The sequence below is a fragment of the Artibeus jamaicensis genome, unplaced genomic scaffold (assembly GCF_021234435.1).
Source record: "Artibeus jamaicensis isolate MK-2021 breed Jamaican fruit bat unplaced genomic scaffold, CSHL_Jam_final contig_484, whole genome shotgun sequence".
Classification (NCBI taxonomy): domain Eukaryota; kingdom Metazoa; phylum Chordata; class Mammalia; order Chiroptera; family Phyllostomidae; genus Artibeus; species Artibeus jamaicensis.
The window spans coordinates 3,272,271-3,295,436 of record NW_026521859.1 but is presented as its reverse complement, the minus strand read 5'-3'; the positions used below and the strand labels follow the sequence as shown (position 1 = coordinate 3,295,436).

General features: G+C 52.2%; 1 protein-coding gene across 1 annotated transcript in view; it reads right to left on the bottom strand.

The window, feature by feature from the left end:
• TRAM2 (translocation associated membrane protein 2) overlaps positions 1–23,166 on the bottom strand; it is a 74,297-nt gene that overhangs the window by 5,575 nt on the left and 45,556 nt on the right. Inside the window, exons 3-10 of the mRNA XM_037159575.2 lie at positions 13,084–13,193; positions 12,493–12,609; positions 6,994–7,052; positions 5,743–5,827; positions 5,082–5,152; positions 2,475–2,579; positions 2,065–2,208; positions 1,004–1,167 (exon numbers count right to left, since the gene is read on the bottom strand). Of these exons, the coding sequence (XP_037015470.1) occupies positions 1,004–1,167; positions 2,065–2,208; positions 2,475–2,579; positions 5,082–5,152; positions 5,743–5,827; positions 6,994–7,052; positions 12,493–12,609; positions 13,084–13,193 (855 nt within the window). The remainder of the gene's footprint in view (positions 1–1,003; positions 1,168–2,064; positions 2,209–2,474; positions 2,580–5,081; positions 5,153–5,742; positions 5,828–6,993; positions 7,053–12,492; positions 12,610–13,083; positions 13,194–23,166) is intronic.

Here is a 23,166-nt window from a genome sequence, read left to right as displayed (position 1 = left end):
GGTCACTCGGGAACGGGAGAAGCCTGCCGCCCGGGCCTGAGGCTGGGATCACTCAGCCACCACCAGTGTCCTCAGTTTCTTTCAGACACCCTGAAGGGCAGCCACCCACTTCAGCAGCAACTCGAGGGAAGGTGACAACAGAGGGGAGGGGTAGAGAGGCTGGGGGGACAAGGCCTTCCTCAAACGCCTGACATTGCTCTGGCAGAAAAATTAGGGCAGAAATCTTTTTATTGTTGTCAAAAACATGCCTGTGTGCTTGCTTCAAGTCGGAGAGCACATCTGGCTGCCACCTCACACCCCATACCCACCACAGCCAGGCCTGGCTCAACACACCTGGCTGCACACATGTCTGGTCCTAACACACATGAGCACTTGCCAAGCAGGCCACACCTGAAGAAAGGCAGGTGAGTCAGAACACAGCCTGGTGCAGACAGCCCTCCAGGCTGGACAGACAGTGCAGGGCTAGTGGTGCCCCAGGACCCAGAGTGGGTGGGTGGTTACTGAGGTGTGGCAGGGGCCAAAGGAGAAGTGGGTGTCCCAGCCTTGCTGCCCACCAAGCACTGTGCCATCTTGAGTCATTCCTGAAGACAGAAGCGGAGCCAGCAGCCTGGGAGGCAGGGGCGGGCCATGGTGTAGACAGAGGGCAGGTGAGGACAGAGCAGCTGTGCGGCCCAGAGAACAGGCGCAGAACTTGGCTGGGGTCCAGAAGCCATCCTGAGGACACGCTTCCTGCCAAGAGTTCCCTATCCAGACACTGCCCTGCCCCACCGCTGCCAGAGGGCTCCCGCCTACTCAGGGCCAGCCCTGCCCACAGTCTGTCCCTGGTCCACACCCAGCCACGTGCCAGTCAGGCCCCAGCAGGAGCAAGAGAACCCCAGGCCCAGGGGAGGGGTCCGGACAGAGGGCTGCAAGACTAGTCTGGGTAGAGCCCAAGGATCCATCTCCGACTGCTCCTGTCCACCCCGACAGACCCCCCACAGTCCGCCTGAGCCCTGGCGCTCACCAGATTCCCTCTTGATGAGCCTTGCTGATGGTCTGGGGGCAGCTTGGACTCTGCGCTTGGCACTCTGCTCATTCCAGTATTCCCTCCAGTGCCGCAGCTGGGAGTGGATGAAGCGCCACATGAGCCAGGCCTGGGCAGCACACACCAGCACCAGCACGCAGAGCCTGCGGAGGGGCAGAGCGGGGCACTCAGGGGGACTCGAGGAGGCTGCGGGCCCACAGCCCCAGAGCAGGGAAGTTCCCGAGGCCAGGACCCCTGCCTGTCCCACGGCAGATCACCTCTGGCCCCAGCCCACCCCCGCCCTCCACCACCACCGAGAAGGGCCGGGGGCCAGTGCCCGTCTCTGTTCTAGCACATTTTGGGGTGAGGGGCACGGTCGGTGGACAGACCAGGCCAGGGAGCTGTCGGCAGACGTACATCCACCTCCAGCCATACTGTCACCATGCTGGCTGGGACCGGTGGCCTGTCCCTTTCGTACCCACAGTATAAAACATGGCTCACGTCAGCTCCATATATACTGGAAGAATTCAAATGAACTGAACTACATACAGCAGAAATAATTCTATCGTGGCTTCTCATCTAGCATGGCCCTTAACAGCAGTGCCGCCCTGGCCCAGTCACGCAGCTTCCCAGGCCCTAAGCCTCATGGAAACACAACGGCTTCCTCACTGCCTTCCTCGCTGCTATGGGAGGCCACTGGCCAGCCTGTTGAGAACACAGCTGTGAACAGTACAAGCGAAGCTGAATGGTCACCGAGGGGCCGGGTGAGAAGCCCACTGAGCACCACAAAGGTGAGGGGATTCCTATCTGGACTGAGGCCCTGACTCGTCTTTCTGGGCCTGTGCCAGGAAGTGAGGATGGTTTTGATGGAAAAAAAAAAAAAGGCTGGCACCTCTTCTCCTTCAGACCCAATGTCCGGGGATTCTCAGAAACATCGACATGCAGGAGGCCCAGGTGTTTGCTGCCTCCTGACCTTTTGCCTAAGTTGGGCCAAGTTCAGGAAGACCCTGGCTGCTCCCAGGGAACCCTGATTTATTGCCTTGCCCTTCTGCCCAACTCACCTGCAAAGTAAGGTGTTGAAGTTCCCTTTTTCAGGGTCAAAAGCTTGATTTTCCATGCGAGCAAGTCCAAAGCCAATGGCCAGCACGGCGAGGGTGAGGATGAAGAGGCGGGTGACCCCAAAGACAACGGCCCAGGCACTGAACCTACTCACAGAGTGGGAGAGGGGACATCAGCCTTTAGGCCCATGAGGACACTTCACCACTTCTCCAGAGGTGATTCAGGTGGGAAAAAGGTTCGGGGTGGCTGAGGGATGAGATATCTAGAGTAAGATGCTCCAGGAAAAAAAGAACCTCAGGGTGAAGCCTGCAGGTAGGGGGGCAGTTGACACCCAGGGCAGGACCTTCCCATCAGAGGTCACCTCTGTCCTCTGTGCCTCTGAGCAAGCCAGCCTCCCAGCCTCAGCACTTACAGCTTCTCATTGTTCTCGTCGGCAAAGTAGAAGAGCCGGGCGGTGTGGAAGAGGAAGTCGGTGGAGTACTGCAGCAGCAGCAGGATGAGGCCCAGGCGGCTGAGGCTGCGGGGGAGAGGTGAGCTGCACCGACCCCCCACGTCCGTGGAGAGTGGAGCTGATGCCCTGGGCTCCTCTCCCCTCCACTCCACTCTCTGGCTGGCCCTGCCTCATTCTCTGGGATTCCGTTTTGCTGTCACACCCCAAGAATTTTTCCTAATGCCGACCCCCGCCCCAGGCCTTTTGCCTGTCCCCTCTGGGTCAGGCACCCCTACTGCTCCCATAGCGACCCTGGCGGGGGGTCTTCACAGCACTTGCCATCCGGTCAGACACTAAGCACACAATAGCTGCTCGAAACAAGCTGCTGAGCTTTTCATGGAGAATCGGGGATTCCCGCCACCCGACTTTATTAGCCGAGTCTTCACAGCTTAGAGGTACGCAAAGAGCAAAACTCAACGTGATGCGAAAGTCTACGCTAGTAAACCGAACTCTTGAAAAACAGCACCCACTCAGACACCCGCTCTGCTCAGTTCTAGGACTTTTTTAAGCAGTGTGCTGCAAATGGTCAGCTGTCGTTCGGACGCAAAGGGAAATCGCAGACCCTGCGGAGCACACAGGGCTTCAGGAGTCAAGGAGACACTGCAGGAGCCCTCCCACACGTGGTGGTGATAAGGGTCTGGCCACTTTTACACGGTGAGACCAAAGTGCAAAATCAATCACAATGGTCACTGGATCTCAAGAATGGTCTAGAGAATAAGGTGAAAACTCCCCAATGTCTTCACGTGGCCTGGAAAGTCCAACACGATCTTGCCCATGACCTGGTCTCAAGCCTCATTTTCTGTGTCCCAGCCACGGTGGGCTTCATGGTCACTCCCGCCCAGGGCTGTGCACCTGCTGCTTCCTCGGCCTGTACAGATCTCCACGTACCTGGCTCTCGTCATTCAAGCCTCACCTGAGCCTCCTCCTCACACACCGAAGGTGCCAACTGCACACGCTGTCCTGCTTTATTTCTCTGCTGCACTTACCACCACGGGAAGCTCTATTTACTTACTTCCTGGTTACGGTCTGCCTCCCGCTAGAACGGACGCCCAGGAGAGCAGGGCCTGTCTGCCTTCGCCCAGACATCACTGCAGCCTGAGGCAGCGCCCGGCTCACGGGAGGGCTCAGGTCTGTGCTGAGTGAGCAAAGGCCTCCAAACGCCAACCTCCTCACGAAGACGAGACCCCATGACATTCGAAATTTCAAAGGTCTGTCTTCCTTGGGAAATCCTGCAGCCAAGGGCCTTTCCTTTCCCTACACTCACTTCAAAAAACTACAACAAGGATGGATGGGAAGGCAGCTCATGTTCCCTAAAAGAGTGAGAGAGGTGGCTGTACCTTGACCCGGTGCTGGCAATGGACTGGACGTGACTTTGGAGGATCTGCTGCTCACTGCCCTCTCAGTCCTGTTCTCATCCCTAAACAAGAATTCTGAGGACTGGGTGCAAACAGGGTCAGACACCTGCCTTGCCCTTCCCTGGGAGATACCAGAGGCAGAGAAAAATGGATCTTGGAGCATCTCGCATCCTCAGGAGCAAAATGGGTCCGAACAGCAGCAGGAGGCTCTGCTACATGGTCCTGCCTGTACCTTCTCACCCTGTCCCCACCACGCACTGCTGGGGTGGCAGCGTAGACTGGCTTCCCCAGACTCACTTGGCGTGTGACACATGAGCACCAAGCACAAGAGCAGAGCCGCCCTCACCACACAGCCTCCGCGCCCTGGAGACCCGCCCGGGAGCCCTCAGTGGTGGAGGCCTCTGGAGACAGGAGCCCGGGTGTGAAGGCCTCTGCCGCCCAAGCCCACCATTCTCACTGGACGCCCGCTGCGAGGACCTAGGGGAGGACGGGCCCCATGACCTCTAGGTGGCCCAGCAGAGGAGTGTACATCACCAAGTTACACGTCTCGAGTTCTCAAAATGCCAGCTCAGAGAAAGTCCTGGGTGTTCCCCGGCACTGCATGGATAATGCTCAGGAAAACCCAAGTCAGCAATGACATACCCTGTTCGTCCACATGAATCTTTTCATAAGAGACACTCGAGGCCAAACACCACAGCCACTCTTCTGACTTCTGGACAGCTAGCAGTGACTACTCCGTGTTTCATTACAAATCAAAGGGACGTGGGTTCCAGAGCTGCGCGCTCTGGCAGCTTCTGCCACTGGACACCAGAGGCAGGGAACCAGCCTTGGGCCGCCCTCCACCTGCAGAGCCACAGACCACGTGCCAACACCCCCGGCCAGCCCCCCCTGCTGTCTCGGGTTGCGGTGGTCACTCTTCTGAGTTCCCCTGACAGATGATGACACGCCATAGTGCAGTGCTCAACACTAAGCCATTCTCCTCCGTGCGTAACTGGGCCCTCCTACCAGGCTGTGAATGCGCCACTGACAACAAAGGAATCTTCGGTCACCTGTCTCTGTATTCCCAGGTCTTAACCTGGCACTCGGTATACAGCAGGCATCTCATGAATGCCTGCTAACTGAATGAACGTGTGCAGAGATGCTGGAACACAAGGGCAGGCCCGGTCTCACTCACTTGAGGAGGTACGCTCCAGCTATGTGGACCAGGTACAGGCAGATGTACTGGAGCTGGCGGGGAACTTCCTCCTGCGGACAAGAGAAACAAGAGTGAGTGTGCCCACTCCCTAACGAAGATGCAGGGACAGAGGGGAAGTTCAGACGTGTGAGGGTGGCCAGGCTACCTCTCCCACGGCCAAGGACTAGTGCTTTAACACAGACAGTCCCAGGTCATGCGGAAGCCCATGCACCAGGCTGCTGAACAGTCTGAGGGCAAGGCAGCAGCTTCAGGTCCAAAGCCAGAGGGCTGGGTTGGATTGAGAAGGGACAGGGACTGGGGGACAGGGCTTTGGACATAATTCAGAGGGAAGCTGTTAAAAAGAAAAGACTGTGGAAAAGGCATGAACCTCTCCATCTGCCATCCAGAAGATGAGATTCAGATTTCCTCCAAAGCCACATACATGTCAAGTGTGGGAGGCAGACAAAATGCTGGTGGCCTGCTCTCGTGGAGGCCCCCCTGGGGATTCGGACAACAGCCGACTCAGCATTTTTCCAACCCACCAACACTGCCCCCACCACCACCCACCCTTCTGGGCTTCTAGAGGAAGGGGCAGGACCAGCTGGAACGGCAGAGGGGTGAGGAGGACCCCTGGCTTCAAGAGGAGGAAGGGAGTACTCACCTTCCGTACCTTCTGGAAGTAGAGCTCAGGAAGTGCATGCAGCCAGTAGGCCAGCTGGCACAGGTAGAAAAACTTCACCTGGAAGCTGGAGATAAGGGAGCGAGTCACATGGAGGGACGGAGGAAAATGGCCCCGTGATGCGTGCCCGGCACAGGAGGGAAGGCAAGGGCCAGGAGACTGTGAGGAGCCAGCACCATGCTCCTGAGCCTGGGGACCCGGATCCACAGACAAGACCGTTTAGAGGGACACAGAGAGTTCACCGAGAGAAATACAAATGGTAAGAAGAGCACAGAGGAGGAGGGTCTTCAGCGTAGAGGAGGAAGGCTGAGGAGGGAACTGATTCTAGAGACCTGCGGTAGAGAAGAGGGTGGCAGGAACAGGCTAAACGAATGGACGTCAGTAGCAAAGGACTGAACTAACTCAGCTGAAGTCCTCTGCCATTATCCTACAGCATCTTGGGAAGAGTAAGGAGTGGTCTCCTGAGGGACAGGGCCAGCTGCTGCCCTCCTGTGTCTCATCCAGAGCAGGAAGGGAAGGGGACACTGCCTGTGATGGGGCACCAACCACGGAAGTCAGCAGGGAAGATGTGCTGTGAACAGGAGTGGGTCACCAAGACACTCACAGCCAGGGGACTGTACGGAGGCACTCTGCCTGTGTGTCTCACAGGGTTTAAGAACTCGCTACAGACCCAACTGGCACAGCATTCATCTGGATCCCCCTCAGAATCCGTACGCTGACACCCTAAACCCCACTGTGATGGTATCGGGAGGCAAGGTCGTAAGAAGCTGGCCTGGTTGCGGGTGCAGAGCCCTCGTGAGTAGGACTGATGTCCTCGAGGGGCCCAGAGAACTCCCACTTCAGCCTGTGAGGGCCCAGAGGGAGAAACGCTGTCTGTGAGCAGGAAGTGGGCCCTCACCAGACACTGACACTGCGGGCACCCTGGTCTTAGACGTCCCAGCCTCCAGGACCGTGAGAAATGAATTTCTGATGTTCGCAGAGCACCCAGTACATGCCACTCTGTGACAGAGGCTGGTGCAGACACCACTCCATGTTGGGGTTCTCCAGTCCAGCAAACTGGGAGGAAGAAGCACCCAGACAAGTCTGTCTCCCACAAGACTGCGCCCTAACAGGTTCAGGATACGACGGGTCCTCATGCCAGCTGACTCCATGGCATTCCGGACACATTCTGGGAACAGGAAGCCAGAGGCCCGGCTGGCTCCTCCCCGGAGACCAAGTCATGAGAATACTCACGGGAGGTACACATGTGGGTAGTCTTCCCAGAGGCTTCTCGGGTTTGTTAAATATCCTTCCTGCAGTAGGCAAGAAGAGACAGTATTTAGAAATGTCAGGGGTCAGGGAAGCTTCCAATCCCCAGCTGCCAGGAAGAGGAAAGAACAGGAAATGTGACATGGAGGACCTTCCGAGCGGCACCCACGGGTCTCTGCTGCGACAGAGCAGGAAGAGCCCCGCGGGGTCAGAGCCCTCTGTCTGGAAGTGGGCCTGGCGCTTCCTGGCTGCCTCCATCCTCCCAGCTAGTCAGGCCCTAAGCTATAGCTGGCTCGTCTGTAAAATGAGAATAAAAATATTGGCCCTCCCAGAGTTATTGCTAGAAATGAATATGACAGTTTGTGTTTATGTGACAGGGTCTAGTATTTTGTCTGGCATGTGGCACTCAGGAAATGCTTGTAGGATGAATAAGCAAATGGACTCCACAATCTCCATCCACTGGAAAAACAAAAAGCCTAGTATGGCTTTTCACATCACCCCACAGGCCTCATAAGTGTGACACTTGTCACACTGTGTCACCATGGCCAGTTGCCTCCGTTACTCTGCAAGTTCCTCGGGCTGCAGTCTTTTCCTGCCCTTCCTTAAATCTCTGGCATCTCGCCCAGGCCCTCACGTAGAACGGGCACCCAGGGCCTCTTACAGAGAAGGGGTTAAAAGACTCCCATCGCAAAACATACAGAAATGATAAATGAAATCTAACAAGTATTCTTTTAAATGCGAAGTTGAGTTCACTATAAGAAAAAAACCCTGAGACCCCAAAACAAACAGGGCGCTGAAAGCCACAGCAGTGAGGTGAGGCTGTGGGGCTGGGGCGTTCGTGCCCCTACGGGAGCAGGAGACAGTGCCTTGGGAGGTGGAGCCTGAGACCCATGTGCAAAGTCCGGGCCCTTTAAGGGCCACCACCTCGGAGAAAGAGTAGACTAGAAAGAGTCTGATGACCATCACAGGGAGATGAAGAAGATGTCTGCTCATCCTGAGCTAAGGATGAAATACAAAACATTACCCCTTGAACATTCATTGCCTGAGGTTTGCTTTCACATGAGTCTGGAGTTCAAATTTACTCCACTTGTGCAGTTGGGACCAGCAGTATGCATAGTACTGGGGTCGTCGATACCACTGGGACACACGAAATGGTTTTTCAGTAAATGACTAAAACCTGAGTGGGGCCACCAGACTCCTGGTCTGGTACCCACAGGCCTGGCTGCCTCAACAAGGCAGAAGAAATCCACGGAGCTGGCGGCCTCCACGGGGAGGTGGAGAACCTCACTTGTGCACGCTAGGACTAAGGGAAGGGCCGGCCGTGCTCAGGAGGCGGAGGCCAACAGGCGGTAATGAGAAGCACTCGGTTTCCATCCGTTAGACCCTCAGTGTACTTTCCAGAGGGGCTGATCCACCCACCGCGGTGGTACCAAATGCCCTGGTACATTTCCGGTAGATTCTTCAGCCCCAGCCCCCAGCCTGGGGCCTCACTGGCACAATGACCTGACGAGTCCGATCGGGCACACACACCAGTGTAGTCGTGGTGTCTTCGACGCGAAGGAACTGGTCTTACCCCAAACCCTCACGGCTTCACTTCCAGCCTCTTCTCACTACCACTGCCCTTTCTCCCCTGGTCACACACAGATTAGGGCACAGAGGTGGGAGGTTCTGGGACACTCGGGGGCACGGGAAACACTTAATTACACCCACAAGGTTACTACCCACCCCTGCCTCGACCAAACATCGGCCCTAGGCCACAGTGAAATGCCGTCTTCCACTCTCTACCTCGCTCTGCAGAAATCACAGAGGTGAGAAGGTTCCTTTCTAGAGGGAAGCATCAGTGCATTTAAGGAGGGAAATGGTACTGCTGGGACCGAGGTGGGAAAGGAATTCCTGCCCCAGAAAAGACTGGCCAAGAGAGGTAGCACTGGGAGAAATCAAAGCCCAGCTGACCTTGTGATTTTAAACAGGAACCGCCTTGGCTTGGCCCCCTTACTGAGGAGACCAGGAGGTCAGAACTCTGAAGACAGCAACCAGAGAAAAATGCTGCCTGCTTGCGAATGTCCAGTCCTCGGGGACTGCGCGCGAGGAGGTGGGGGAGGAGAGCAGGGGGAGCCAGAGGACAAATGACTCACTGCCCTGGGAACAGCCTTTTCCAGACCTCGGGCCAGGAAGCTGCCTGAGGGGCCTGGGGCTGGGGCACCCTCTGAGCTCGGGCCCGCCAAGGACCCCAGGGCCCAGAGTGCAGCAGAGGGAGCACCTGTAACCCACCTTGAGTCCCACCCACCGACAGGCACCAGAGGAGGGCTGGGGAGCTTTTGGAATCCTTCGTTCTCTCTGGTTCTTAAAGGTCAACCTATGAGCTAAGCAAGGCCTGAGCAAACCGGAGCCACCTCTCCCTTTCCCCTGCAGCCTTCCTTTACGGTGTGAGAACAAAAAGAACCACAGGCGCAGCAGAGTCTAGTCACAACACAGCTGCCTCACTCAGCCGTACCTTGTAAGTGCTGTCCTCCAGAAGCAACCGCCACTGAAGTGCTTACTCTAAGTGAACAGCAGAAACCAGCCCTGACCCAAGCACCAGCGTGAAAGGTGTTCCTTCTACCAGGTTCTCACTGGGCTCTGGGTTGAGGTTTTAAAACGTGCAGTCAGGCAGCAGGAACAAATGCTCACCACCCTGCTCTCCTCAGTGGAGAACGAGTGAGTGTGAGTGTGTGAGTGTGTGTGTGTGTTCAGTCCTGACCCCCGAAGAGCAGTTCAAGGGTAAATTAAAAGTACGAGGTTGACATTCTTATAAAATTGTTGGTTGGTGCGGCCACACTCCCATCACACTGCCTGTCTACGAGCAGAGAGAAGCGTCTGAATCAAACACCAAAATAAAACTGATTATTTCTGGAAGAAGAGATCTGGGGTAACTTTTTGCTTTCTTTTTTCAACTTATATGTATGGCTTACTTTTAAAAAAAATGATCATCTATAATGTTTATAAAAACAACCCATTACTTTAAAAACTGCCGAAGGTTGGAGCAGGGAGACGCACGTGGCAGCTTATTCATTCTCCTGACAAGTACTGAGCGAGCAGCTCAGGGTCCGGTGTGAGAGGCAGACCGCAGAGCAAACACATGTGGACCTGGACCGCAGCACGGCGATGGGCACACTCCAGGAAACACAGATGGGGCAGGGGCGGCCTTTGCGGGGGTGACATTTAGGTGGAGACGTGGACAGCAGAAAGGAGCCGGCCCTGGATGCCAGGGGACGGAGCATCTGATCAGAAGAACCACAGAGCAAAGCCCAGGAGGCAGGGGCTCCAGGAGAGTTAGAGGAGCACGGGGAGAACGGCGAGGCTGGGACCAGCAAGCCGAGACAGGCAAGGCGGCAGGGCGCAGAGCACAGCAGTCAGGAAGAAAATGAGTTCTCTGCAAGTGGGGTGAGGGCCTTTAAAAAGGAAAATACACAACTTGATTTACTTTCTAAAAAGATCTGTCTGGCTGAGCAGAAAATGGACTGGGGTAGGAGAGGACCGGAGAGGAAACAGCTCCTTCTAGAAGGAGGATATACAATGATCCAGGCAAGAGACCATGGTGGCTTGGATTGCAGATCAGGGTTTCTGCACCTTGGCATCAATGACATTGGGGACCAGATAGTTCCTCCTTGTGGGGACTGTCCTGTGCACTGTACGCCATCCCTGGCCCCCACCCACCTGATGCCAGTGGGGCCCGGGGGGCAGAATCTCCCCCCGGAGAGAACTGCCGGACTTGGGGGCGGCCGGCAGTGCTGGTGGGAAGCAGCCGAGAAAACCCTAACGTGTTCTGGGGGTGGGATGGCAGGCCCTGCTGAGGAACTGACTGTGGAAGATGAAAGAAAGAGAAGAAATCAAAGAAAATGTGCATGATAACATAAAATTATGGTTTTAAAAAAACAAGTTGTTCTCACTCCTTTTACAAAACTGTACTTTCATTCCAGGCAGAGCAGCACAGAGCGGGCAGGTGAGGGCCAGGAGCACAGGGTTAGGGGGTGGAGTCACCGGAACTTTCTGGGGTCCCCATGGTCTCCATTTCCTGTGGAAGATGCTGAGTGGGAAACTGGCTGCCACCACAATAAAGCCTGTTATGAGGTTCCCCCCAAAAGTGCTACATTCCCCCAGACTAATTAGCATCATCCTTTTCAAGCCCCTGAAGGCTGAGAGAAGCACAGACAGAGCAGTTGAGCATTTCACACTCTGGCAGGGGTAGTAACTTGGCTGTTGGCCTCCAATCTGGTCTAAATGTGTCACAGCTGTGTGGAGCGCTGGGCTGAGGTGGGAAGGGTAAAAGGGATTCACTCAGAGATGAGGCAATGCTCTGCTGAAAACCGAGTTAAATGTGGTCTCTGAGGCTGTTCTGCCTCGAAGCAGCTCAGGGTCTCCAGAGGCAGGCATGAGCCAAACACCAATTGCTAAGCACAGGTCTGAAACCCAGAGCACCTAGACTTGCTAGGCCAGGATGTGCGCTGCACAACAGCAGGGGGCGCTACTCACACAACCGCCTGTAGGTCCGCCCCCTGAGACAGGGTAACTTGACAGCCCAGCTTGGGAAGACTGAGGTCTTAGGTCTCACATTTTAAATGCCTGGTGTTCCATTTAAGATAAATGTTCTGGGATTAAATGATAATGGAAATAAAAGCGAAGTACGAAAGAACATGTTGACTTCTTTGAGAATATGAACTGAATGTCCATCTCTGGAGGCAGAGTTCCTCAGGATGTGAAAGTTCATCACTGTCACTGAAGAGAGAAAAGGAAGGGGGAGGCAGCGAAGGCGATTTCTAAAAGGTCACACACAGGGCTGCTGAATGTTCTAATCCCAGGCCTGGGTTTCTCATAGGACAATTCTCGCTCCTGAGAAAGAGACCAGGTTCAGAGCAGTGGTGCTGCAGGCTGGGGGTGGGGGTGCGGCACGGGGATGCGGATTAAACACTTCCTGGCAGGGACAGGCCGGGTCTTGTCACAGTGAACCCCAAAGGCCAGTCCATACCACTCTGTCCGAAGAAACTCTGCCACATCAAAGGTCGCCTCAAATGAGTCCCCTCGTGTCGAATGGGAGGTAGATCACTGGTCAGCCAGGCCCTTGCGGGAACGGCAACGACTCTCACAGGATCCGATGGGCACGCGGACAGGGGTGCTGGCCTTGCCGGGTCTCCTGCGAGAGTGTCTGCAGGAGGGCGCTGTGACGGGGTGCCGTGCTACCTACATACGCAGCGCCGTCAGAGTGCCCTCGCACAGTAACTGTGACAAGTGTTTAGTTTTATGCAGGATGGCTCTTTTCAGCTATAAAACGGCATTTATATTATTTGACCTCTGTCTCACCATATCATGAGGAAGTAAAAATAGCTTCAGTTCTAAGAAAAGGCCCCCAAGTTTCCACACTGCTCCTCACTCGTTTCCTTCCCTGCTCAGCCCTTAGCAGCCACTTCATCAGCGGTCCAAGAGGAGCCTCGAGTGAGGACCACTCACCGTCACCACCACGTAGAAGCACCATATCAGCGAGCTGAGATGAAAGAGAACCAGCTGTCCAGACTCGTTGAACTTGCTGTGTTTGACCTTAGAGAGATGAAGTCGTTTGCTGATTCTCTAAAGAATGAAGAGAATCCCACATATTAATATGCAAGTCTATTGATAACGAACAGGCAAGTTTCAAAGTCCTGCTTCTTCCCATGAAAAGGCTGACGTCTGAAGTGAGCTGTAATCCAAGGTATTTAAGGTAAGGTGACTGTGTGTATATGGTGCTCAGTCTAAAGCAGCATTCTGAGAAAGCAGCAAGATTAATGTCCTCAGCCTAGACATAAAGAACACACCCTCCAACCAAACCACTCACGACAGGCCACACAGCCAGCTCTCTCCTGTGCAGCAAATATTGCTGTATGCTGGCTAAAGCAGCCTGTGACAGGGCCAGAGACCCAAGTGTGGTGAGAGGCGTCTAGGTGACAGGACCAACCGGGACAGGAAAATCAGGGGCGAAGAGGTTCTGAGCTCCTCCGAGGTGAGCACCTGTGACCCAAGGCATCCCCCCAGTTTCTGACTTCAGAATCTGGACACATCACTTACATCTATAATGTACTCCTGAGCCAGAGCGTGCAAGATGACGGTGATGAAGATGTAGAACAAGATTGTGACCAGGTCCTTCGGCCCGTAGTGGTAGTGCACGGTCTCGCTGTCTGAGGAGGTAACAAGAGCCACATCAGCATCCCCGGCGTGAGCAAACTCTCTGGGACCCAAACTGAAAGGAGGTGTGAAGGAGAATGTGCCCTCAATGCTTCCTTTTGGCTGCAAACCTTCGCCTCAGAGGAAAGGGCTTCTTCCCTAGAATCCTACCTCCAGACTTGACCCTTGCAAAGCGCCAATGGGAAGGGCTCAGGGGAACAAAGCAGACCCAGATTTGGGAGGGCTCCGTCCCGAGTCTGAGCAGGAGGGCACAGTGGTCACAAGCCAGGGGTTGGATCACTCCCTGGCTGTGTGACTACAGAGAAGTGACCACCTCTCTGAGGTGCGGTTTCCTCCCCTGTAAAATGGGACTGTAGTTACACTTCCCCAAGGACACACAGCACAGGGGGTACGAGTATCGACTCAGAAGTCTGCACTGGTATACCAGCTCTGCCATTTGCCTCCTATGTGATTTGGGGGTACCTCTAACGTGCGGCCTTTCTGTACCTCCACTTCCTCATCTATAAAGGGAGGGTGACGGCAGTTTCTGTACTGCATGGTCACTGTGAGAATTAGATGACTTAATAAATGTAAAGGGCTTAGAACAGTCTCTGTAGCAAAGTAACTACTATATAGGTATTTGCTATTTCTGTTGTTGATACTGATGGGATTACATTATTGTGAGAATAAGACGAGATAATTTGTAGGCAAGGTGCTTATCACAGTACCTGTAACCATGGTAAGCATGTAATAAAGGGTAGTTTATTAAAATATTATTCAACAATAATCAATTAGAATCCCAAATACATAAATCTTATAAAGCTTGGCTAGTACAGTCTCTTTCTCCACGGGCACAGGATTCACACCTGCATGAGTCAGCAGGCTGCAGGGTTGCAAGAGCCTGTGAACTGGGTCTGGATTTTTGCTGCTTGGTGAGCCCCCTCCCGCCAGCAGATGCTCTGACCATCTTCCCAGCAGTGCTGCACTCTCGCTGAGTCACACGCATGAGTCACCTCTCTTTGCTGAGGTGCAGTCACCAGAAGGTAGGTGAGTTGCAGGCTGGCCACAGAACAAAGTGGGCCCAGCTCTCTGAGAGCCAACCCACAGCATCAGCCACCCTGGACTGGGAGAATGTGAGAGTGGGTGGTTATGAGGGCGCATGGGGGACAGCAAAGAGAGGGAGCATATCTACTCTGAAACCCAACAAACTTTCCTTTTTCCTCTCCCTCCTCCTTTCCACAAAGATCTGCTCTGTGAGAGGCACTGGGCTAACGGTTGAAATGTGGGTAGAAGACACCATCTGGCTTCAGAGTGCACAGACCACCAAGGAGACGGACAAATGAATGTGCTGTTCCCCACGGACAGGCACGGGGCACCAAAGGTAGGGAGAGCAATGTAGGGAGCCAAAACAAGCGAGGGCCTGACTTGGCGGGGGTGAAGGTGGTGAGGGAGCAGGTCGGCGTGAACAGGAATCCCAGGTATGAACAGGCATGGTCAGGTGGTGACGAGGGGCGTCCTAGGCAAGGGGAGGCAGAGGCCGTGGGGAATGAGGCCGTCCCGGGTGATGAGGCTGCTGTGAACGGCCTGGGTGCCACATGACAGGGTGCGGGCCTTATCCTGAAGGCTAAGTGGAAACATCAAAGAATTCGAACTCGACAGGAATATGATCATATTTGGGTTTTTGGAAAGTTTCTCCGGCAGCCACGAACAGCATCTTGCCGAAAGACAAAGGCCCCAGATAAGGAGCTGTCCCCGTGATGCAGGTGAGGAACCACGAGGGCAGGAGAAGAGCGCCGAAGGGGGACGGACAGAGCTGTCAGAGTCGGAGAAGACGGGATGGCTGCCCCTCCGAGGGGGCTGAGACCTGGACAGGGGTCGGGCTCTGAGAACCTGAGAAGACTCGGGCCACGGGGCAGAGACGGGAACAGGGCTCTGCCTCTTCTTTCTCTCGTCCGTCAGTGAAGCTCAGATCACATTTCCTCCGCGTTTCTCAGAAGGGAGGATCAAAGGAGACTAATTAGATGGCAGCATATTTTGAAACCATAAAATTACTAAACACATGCAAAGTTTCATCATCAAGACCAGCATTTTCAAGCAAAATGGAATTCAAAAACACAGTCCAAAAACAGTGAAATTACACTTGTCAAGACCTCAGATTTTCCCTTTTAAAGCATATATGGGGTCACCTACCACTCTTCACAAGTGTCATGGTTCCGGGGATGTGACCACAGCCTTAAATCCTTCTTGAAACAAGAATGAACATGTGGAATGACATATTCTTCTGTTCCTTTGCTACTGAGAACGACAGGCATGCTTCATTATCACCAATAAACCACGAGCAAGGCTCCACGCTGGGCACTGAGGAGATGGCAATGACACGTGGGGACGGCACTGCCCTTCTGGAGCTCACAGGTCCACATCGAACTCTCCTGTACTGGAAATCCACAGGCCAAAGAACGCCACAACAACAAGCAACCACCTTAAAAATGGCAAATAGATCTCTCTCCAGAGAAGACATCTCAATCGGCAACAGGTACATGGAAAGGTGCTCAGCATCACTATCATTAGGGAGTGAAGATCGAAACCACAGTGAGATGCCACCCCACACACACATTAGAACGGCTACAACGTGGCCGGAAGGAAAGCAACAGAAAATAACAAGTGTTGGTGAAGATGTGTATAAATTAGAATCTTTGTGTGTTGCTTGTGGGAATATAAGATGGTACAGTCACTGTGGAAAACAGTATGGGGGTTCCTCAAAATTAAAAACAGAACTACCATCTGACCCAGCAATTCCACTTCTGGATATACTCAGCAGAACTGGAAGCAGGAGCTTGCAGAAATACGTGTACACCCAGGTCCATAGCAGCATTATTCACAATAGCCAAAGGTGGAGACAACCCAAGAGTTGATCAACAGATGAACAGAAAAACAAAGTGTGGTATATACATATTTAATAGAATATTATTCGGCCGTAAAAGGAAATCCTGTCACACTCTACAACATAGATGAAGCCAGAGGACACAATGCTAAGGAAGCTAAGCCAGCCACAGAAAGACAAACACTGTATGATCCCACCACGTGAAGATTCTGGAGCAGTGGAAACAGGAAAGGAATGGTGGCGGCTGGGGGAGGGGTGAAGACGGCCGGAGAACCGCTGTTTAACGGGTACAAGGTTTCAGTGTTGCAAGGTTGCCCAACAATGTGAGTGTACTTAACGCTACTGAACTGGACACACGGAAATGGTAGAGTCTAAATTTTATCTTTTGTGTATTATACCACAATTTAAAACGAATCACGAGTGACCAGATGTGATCAGTGCTCTGACAGGGAGTGAGGGCTGATGGTGAAGTGGCAGGGACACAAGCCTGGAGGAGGGTGGTCGAGGACGGGGCAGGGAGTGCGGGGGGAGAGCCGGTGAGGGCAGGGCACTGAGGGATGGATAAAGCTGGACAGCAGGGAGGGGCAGGCTGCTGAGGCAGAGGGCCATGGGAACACAGGCCCCTTACAGGTCATGGCAAAGTATCTGAAAGGCAGTGGAAAGCTACTGGAGGATATCGGTCCCATACGTATTTATATCCATCCCTCTCCTGCCGTGTGCTGAATGGGTTAGAGAGACAGGGAGAGCAGTTAGAAGGTGCCTGCGGGGACTACAAGCCAAGGGGTGGCAGTGGCCGGCGCTAGGACCATGGCAGAGTGGTGGAGAGAAGACCAGTTTAGAGAGATGTGGGAGATGAGATCAAAAGAAGCAGCTGACAGACTGACTGGCTGTGGGGAATGATTCTAGAATTCCCTCAGGAATCTCATCTGCAATCTGTAGTCCTCCACGGTTTCACGATTCTTCAGCATGTGCTGTCCTGCTCGATCCTCAGAATCATCTCATAAGATGAACAAGGAAAATGGGTGAAGAAAGAGGATTCAGAGAGTAAGGGAAATGGGCTGTTTCTTAGGTCTCCCAGTGTCCAACAGCCACCTTGGGGTCAGCTCGACCCCCTGGTGCCCTCCCCAGGCCCTGAGCCCTCACTGGTAAAAAGCCGTTCCTTCGACCCATCTCCTGCAGTCCCAGCCCAAAGCCGTGCTCTGACTCATGCACACTATCCCCACACTTCCCTGTGTGCTATCTTCCTTTTGATCAGAACAGGAAAGTAAATTGATTTTTGACCCCCATCTGCTTTCAACACAGCTGTGGAGATTGAAACTTTGTGTTTTTCTAGGAGGCACAAACAAATTAATGCTTTTGATTTTTCTCTTTTAAAATTGTTGGTTGATCATTAATTTTTATGAACACCCCCTCCCTCCCCAAGTTTGAGCTCCTACTCTATAAGCACTGCTCAGTCTCACATGAGTTCGGCAGTAATGTGTCATTTTTTCAGATGAGAAAGCATCAGCACATCTCTGAGCTATTCCACCAGAGAGGTGATTCTGGTCACAAGTCACAGCAAAATGCCTACAGAGACCACCAGGAGGGTAATAATACAAATGAGCAAAGTGGTTCAGGTATCTGAAGGTAAATCCTCACCACAGGTCTGCTGCATTGAATAAGAATAGTCTTTCTTACACAGCACACTTTCCACTGTTCTTCCTTCAACGTATCGCCCCCTTGGTCTATCTTTCTCATTTCTACCTGGAGAGAGGAACAAGTTTAAGAAATATCCACTTTCCTTTAACCTTACTAAAACAAAACCAACAGTTAAAACTGGGATAAATGGAGACAGACAGTCTCTGTGTTAGGGACACACTAGAGAGGAGCAGTGACTGTGGAAAACTGCAGAATGTGCGTCCCAGGGGCTAAAGGAAGGGGCGGGGAAGGTGCTTCTCGGCCACCGTGGCCATGGGGAGGAACGCAGCCCAGTGTGGCCAGATTCCCAATATTTCAAAAGCAAAGACAGAGACCTTTACATGAAATTATCTGATTTTAAAATATTGGTGACTAATTCAAAAACTTTCAAAACACTTTATGGGCCAACACCAAACTGGCCAAAGAAAACACATCTGAAGCCAACTCTGACCACAGGCCACCAATTCGCACTCCCCAGCCTATGACCCACGACACCTTTCCAACACCACTATCCTCTGAGCCTTCTTCCTCCACACACCCCCCCCATGGAGCACATCAATGAGCCCTGGTGCAGAAATTCATCTCATGTCAGAAGAAAGCACCTTCAATCCCGATCTTCCCACTGTAGAGGAGTTAGCCCACCTCCCATCACAAGGGATACTTGCATTGTTTGAGCACAGCTTCAAAGGACACCTTGAATAATCAATAAGCGCCTTGGTTGTTTTGACAAGCTCTGTTACCAGCGGTCCCTTTCTGGGAGTGACACTCTTACTGACCTCCTGTTTTGCTTCCTCTGACTAAAGAGATGTTTCTCTGTCTCCTTTGGTGTCACCTGTAAGCGCGTCTCCTGCCTGCCTTTACATGTTCTGATCTTATCTCGTCACGGCTGTGCAGGCTCTGCCCTCTTCCTGATACAGGGTGCAGCCAAGGGGGGACCCCCCAAAAGATTTGGAATGGTGTCCAGAATTCAAAGTGTATAGGAATATTGGAGAGACATATAAGATGTCCTCACTCCTCCCCCAGGGGGAAGAAACGAATGGAGCAGGGCCATCCAGAGCTGTTTTGCATAGCAACAGTTTTGCAGCTAACCTCTGGAATGATTGTTTAACATATCTCTAACCTTTAACTGGTTTCATAGATATGTTAAATAGCAGTGGCCAAGTTTGGAGCCAGGGAGAAGGGAGTAGCTGGGACTCAGGATGTAACTAGGGGCTGTGCCCCTGAGTGAGAAGGCAGGTGTGAGAGCCTGGAAAAGATGGGCTCCAGGACATGAGGGGGTAACTGCCCAGGTGAAAGGGAAAACCACGCAGCTTTGCCAGAATGGAGATCCCTGCAGCCAGGTAAAGAAGAAAGCCACATGCTTTTGGTGGAGTGCGGACTCCTGCAGCTTTAGTAGAAGTGGCCCACGTGGCTTTGGGATGCCCCCTTTGACCGCGTGGCCTGGAAAGCAGGAGAGACTTTGACTGGAACTGGGTACAAAGAACTCTTGCCAGTGGACCATGAGAGGGTACCAGAGTACTTTGGATTAACTTGAGATCCTGCACAGTGACACAGCTGACAGTGCCAGCGGCCTGAAACACGGATGTGTACTCTTTTCCTGATTTACGGTACCCGGAGTTGGGACAGTGGGAGAAGGGAGCGCTGTGTGGGTGTAGGTGTATACCCTAAAGGACTTTGATATTTTAGTGGAGGCCTTAGGCCTGAATAGCATTAAATAAACATTTTGTTTCCTTTTTACAAAATCTCTGGCATTGAGAGATGCCTTTCCAATTGGCAGCGGACAGAAGAGCCCAGTAGATATTAGTATACTGTTCTTGGGAGGGGCCCCTGTTCTGTAGCAATATTTGGCATCCCTAGGTGGGCCAAGTATTGCCCCCCCTTGGACCTCTTGTTCGGTTACATACCCGTGACCTGCGCTAGCTGGCCGCCGCCACGTGGTGTGCTTTCCCCATCTCCTTAGAGTCTGAGCATTTGCCAATGAGGCTTCTACCTCTGACTGAAAACTGGTTGTTTAAATAGCATCAGCACACAACTTAGATGCTTCTCTCCTGCCCAGGTTCCTCCCGAAGCCCCACAAACCTGCATTTGGTTTCTGTGCTTACAGCCAACTATAGTGTTTTTACATTCCTTCATATCTTTTACAATATATACAGGGCGCAAGAGAAGTAAGGACTGTTTGAGTGGTTGGTAAGGTAATAATATGGGCATAATAAACTTTAGTTTTAATTTGAACATTTCACCTAAAATGCCATGTGGTGTGCTTGAGTGTGGTATTGACATGTTACAGAATTACATGCTTATAATTTTGTAATAAAAAAGGGGCATTATCTGTGCCGGACCCCTGTATATTTATATGAATCTGAACTTAAGTGTGAAAAAAAACCCATTAGCAAAATCAAGAGGCAAATGATCACCTAGGGGAAAATATTTACAATTCAGATCATACACAAAGGGCTAATCTTGCTGATATGTAAGGAGCTCCTAGAACTTGGGGATAAAAAAAGACAGAATAGGCAAAAGATATAACAAGATAATTCACGGAATAAAAAAATACAGATGGCCCTTATACATTTAAGAAGATGCTCAACCTTTCACAGAAGAGAAATGCAAATTAAAACTACAATGAACCGTCACTCCATACATATCAGACTGGCAAAAACCCGGAGCTGGACAACGCACGCTTGCTGAGGCTGTGGGGAGCCAGGCCCTCTCACTGCTGGTGAGAGTGCAAACAAGCCACCTTCGGAAGTGCAACGTGGCATCGGCCCTTTGATGTGGAAATGCAGAATTCTACTTTTGGTTATTTATCTTACAGTTAATACCTGCTTTGTTCAAATTAACATGTGTCCAAGACTATGCACAGCAGTGCTGGGTTTAACAATAAACTAATGGGAACAACCCAAATTGTTTTCCTCTACTGGGGACTAGTTACAGAGCCAGAGTTATAATATTCCACAAAGTGCAGCTACGGACTCACAGCATCAGCATCACCTGTGAGCTTCGAAATGTACATTCTTGCACACCTACCCCAGGCTTATTGAATCAGAAACTCAAAATGTAGCCCAGAAATCCAGGTGATTCTGATTCACGCTAAAATTTAACAAGCGCTGATATAAACAAAGCCGCTGCTTTTCAAAATCAGAGAGAAATGAAGATCAAGAACAAGTAAAGTTAATTAGGAGACAGACAACAGGACGGTGGTTACACTGAGGGGCTTACTGGCTAGAAGGAGCACAAGGAGCGGGAAGGGCTGCGCCTTCATCTAGATGACGGTTCATTACATGGGTGTGCACATGTGTAAGAACTCATGTCACTGGGCTCTCAAGAAGCGTGTCCTTTCTACATGTGTTATGTGGACTTCAATAACATTTCTGAAGAAAATGATGATGCTTTCTACGTGGTGATGAAATGATATCCATAATGCATTATTTAGTGTAACAAAAAAGCAAGGCATAGATAGAATACACAGTATTCCACTTACCATGCAAAAAGGGGGGGAAAGAAAATGATGTATTTGCATTTGCATGAAGAAACCCTGACAGGTGACACAAGAAACTCTGTAAGGATTCACAGGGCATTCGGTGACTGCCCACAAGGGAGGGGGTGTCAGAGGAAGGGGGGGCAGGTAGGAACAGGACTTTCACTCTAAGTTCCTGTATGGATTTTAATTTTGAACCATGTGAGTGTGTTTTCTATTCAAAAAATTTTTAATAAACACCATCTTCAAATTCTTCCTGCTTTGTACAAATAAAATTTTAAAAGTGGTGTCTTCCCTACCTCGCTGCTCTGTTTTCTTGTTTTGTTTCCCCATTGTGGCCCAGACCAGACATGAAAGACCCGAAGCTTGTGTCTAGAGCCACCAGTTGCCTGCCGTGTGATCCAGGGTCTCTCTGCCTCAGTTAGCTTTTCTGGACCACGGGGAGAATACCATCTACCTTTCCTCACAAAGCTGTAAGGATAGCGTGGACAGCCGACTCAGGAACTGGAAAATAATGTGCTATACAAATAGGTGAGATCATTATGACTGCTTCCAACAGAAAGAACCAGAAGCTCAGGGCAGAACAGTCACCACCGGCACACACAAGCACACTCCCCTCGGGGTGCTGGCGTAGACTAATGCTACGAACAACTCTAAGCCATTCACTCAGCATTGGCTCTGGGCCTGGCACTGTAGTGAGCACATCTCACCGGCAGCATCGCTGACTCCTCAGAGTAACCCTGAGAATCAGCCTCACCTACCGACACGCAGCGGAGGCTCGGAGGCCGGCAGTAACTCCTCCCACGTGCAGATGCCAGGGGCCGAGGCCCCCCCCCCCCCGGGCCGCTCTGCTTCCCAGCTCCCCTTCGAAGCACACAGAGAGTGCATTCATCCAACCCCCAAGGTGCCAGGGAGGAAAGAGGAGCTGAGGACGGGCACAGGGCACACCGCGTGGGGCACATGGCTGCAGTCTGAGCTCCACCCCAGCCCATCTCCCCAGGCGGCCAGCCACATCCTCTCCGACCTCCCCACCGGACGACGTGGCCTGTGGCGTTTGAACCGTAAGTGCCACTGTGGTTCTCACATGCACACACACTGTTGGGGGCTGAATGGTGGTTCCCCCACCCAGCACAGAAAAAGAGGTGCTGGAGCCCTAACCCACAGCACCTCAGATGTGACCCTGTTTGAAGATCGGGTCGTCAAGTTGAAATACGGTCATCTGAGCAGGCCCAAATCCAACAGGACACATATCTATAAAAAGGGGGAATTTGGACAGAGACAGACACACATAGAGGGAAGACAGTCATCTATAAGCCAAGGAGGAAGATGTGGAACAGATCCTTCCCTCAGCTCTCAAAGGGACTGACACCGCCGACACCTTGCTTTTGGATCTCCAGCTTCCCTAAAAGTGAGACACTAAATTTCTGTTGTGTAAGCCACCCAGTCCGTGGTACTGTCACCACAGCCCAAACACACACACACACAACCCCCGCCCCTTTCGGGACGCCCAGAGAAGTAAAGACACAGCTGAGGAGTCTTCAAAGTTCTATTTTAACCCCATATTGCATGACTGGATTATATTTTCTCCAGTTTTACAGTAAGGTAGGAAGACAAGAAAAGGACATTTTTATAATGTAAAAAGATGTGGCAAAAATAAGAGAAGTGTTAAAGAGAACTTCGAAATAAAAGGGCTTAGCTTCTGCACAGTTTTCTTGACGTGCCGTGTCTTTAATGAGGCGGTGACATCCCTCTGTGGCCTTCAGAAAAGAGAGGGCACGACTTCCGGGGGGCCAGGCGCACAGCCTCCACCAAGTTCACAAACCTCAGGCTTCTACCCAAACCGGCCTGGCCAGGCCACAGGTGGCCGGGGAAGAATGCCTACAGCTGCAGGAGACGTGAACTGCATTTTTTAAATTCACCGAAAGCCATCATTTCCAAAAGAACAAGTGAG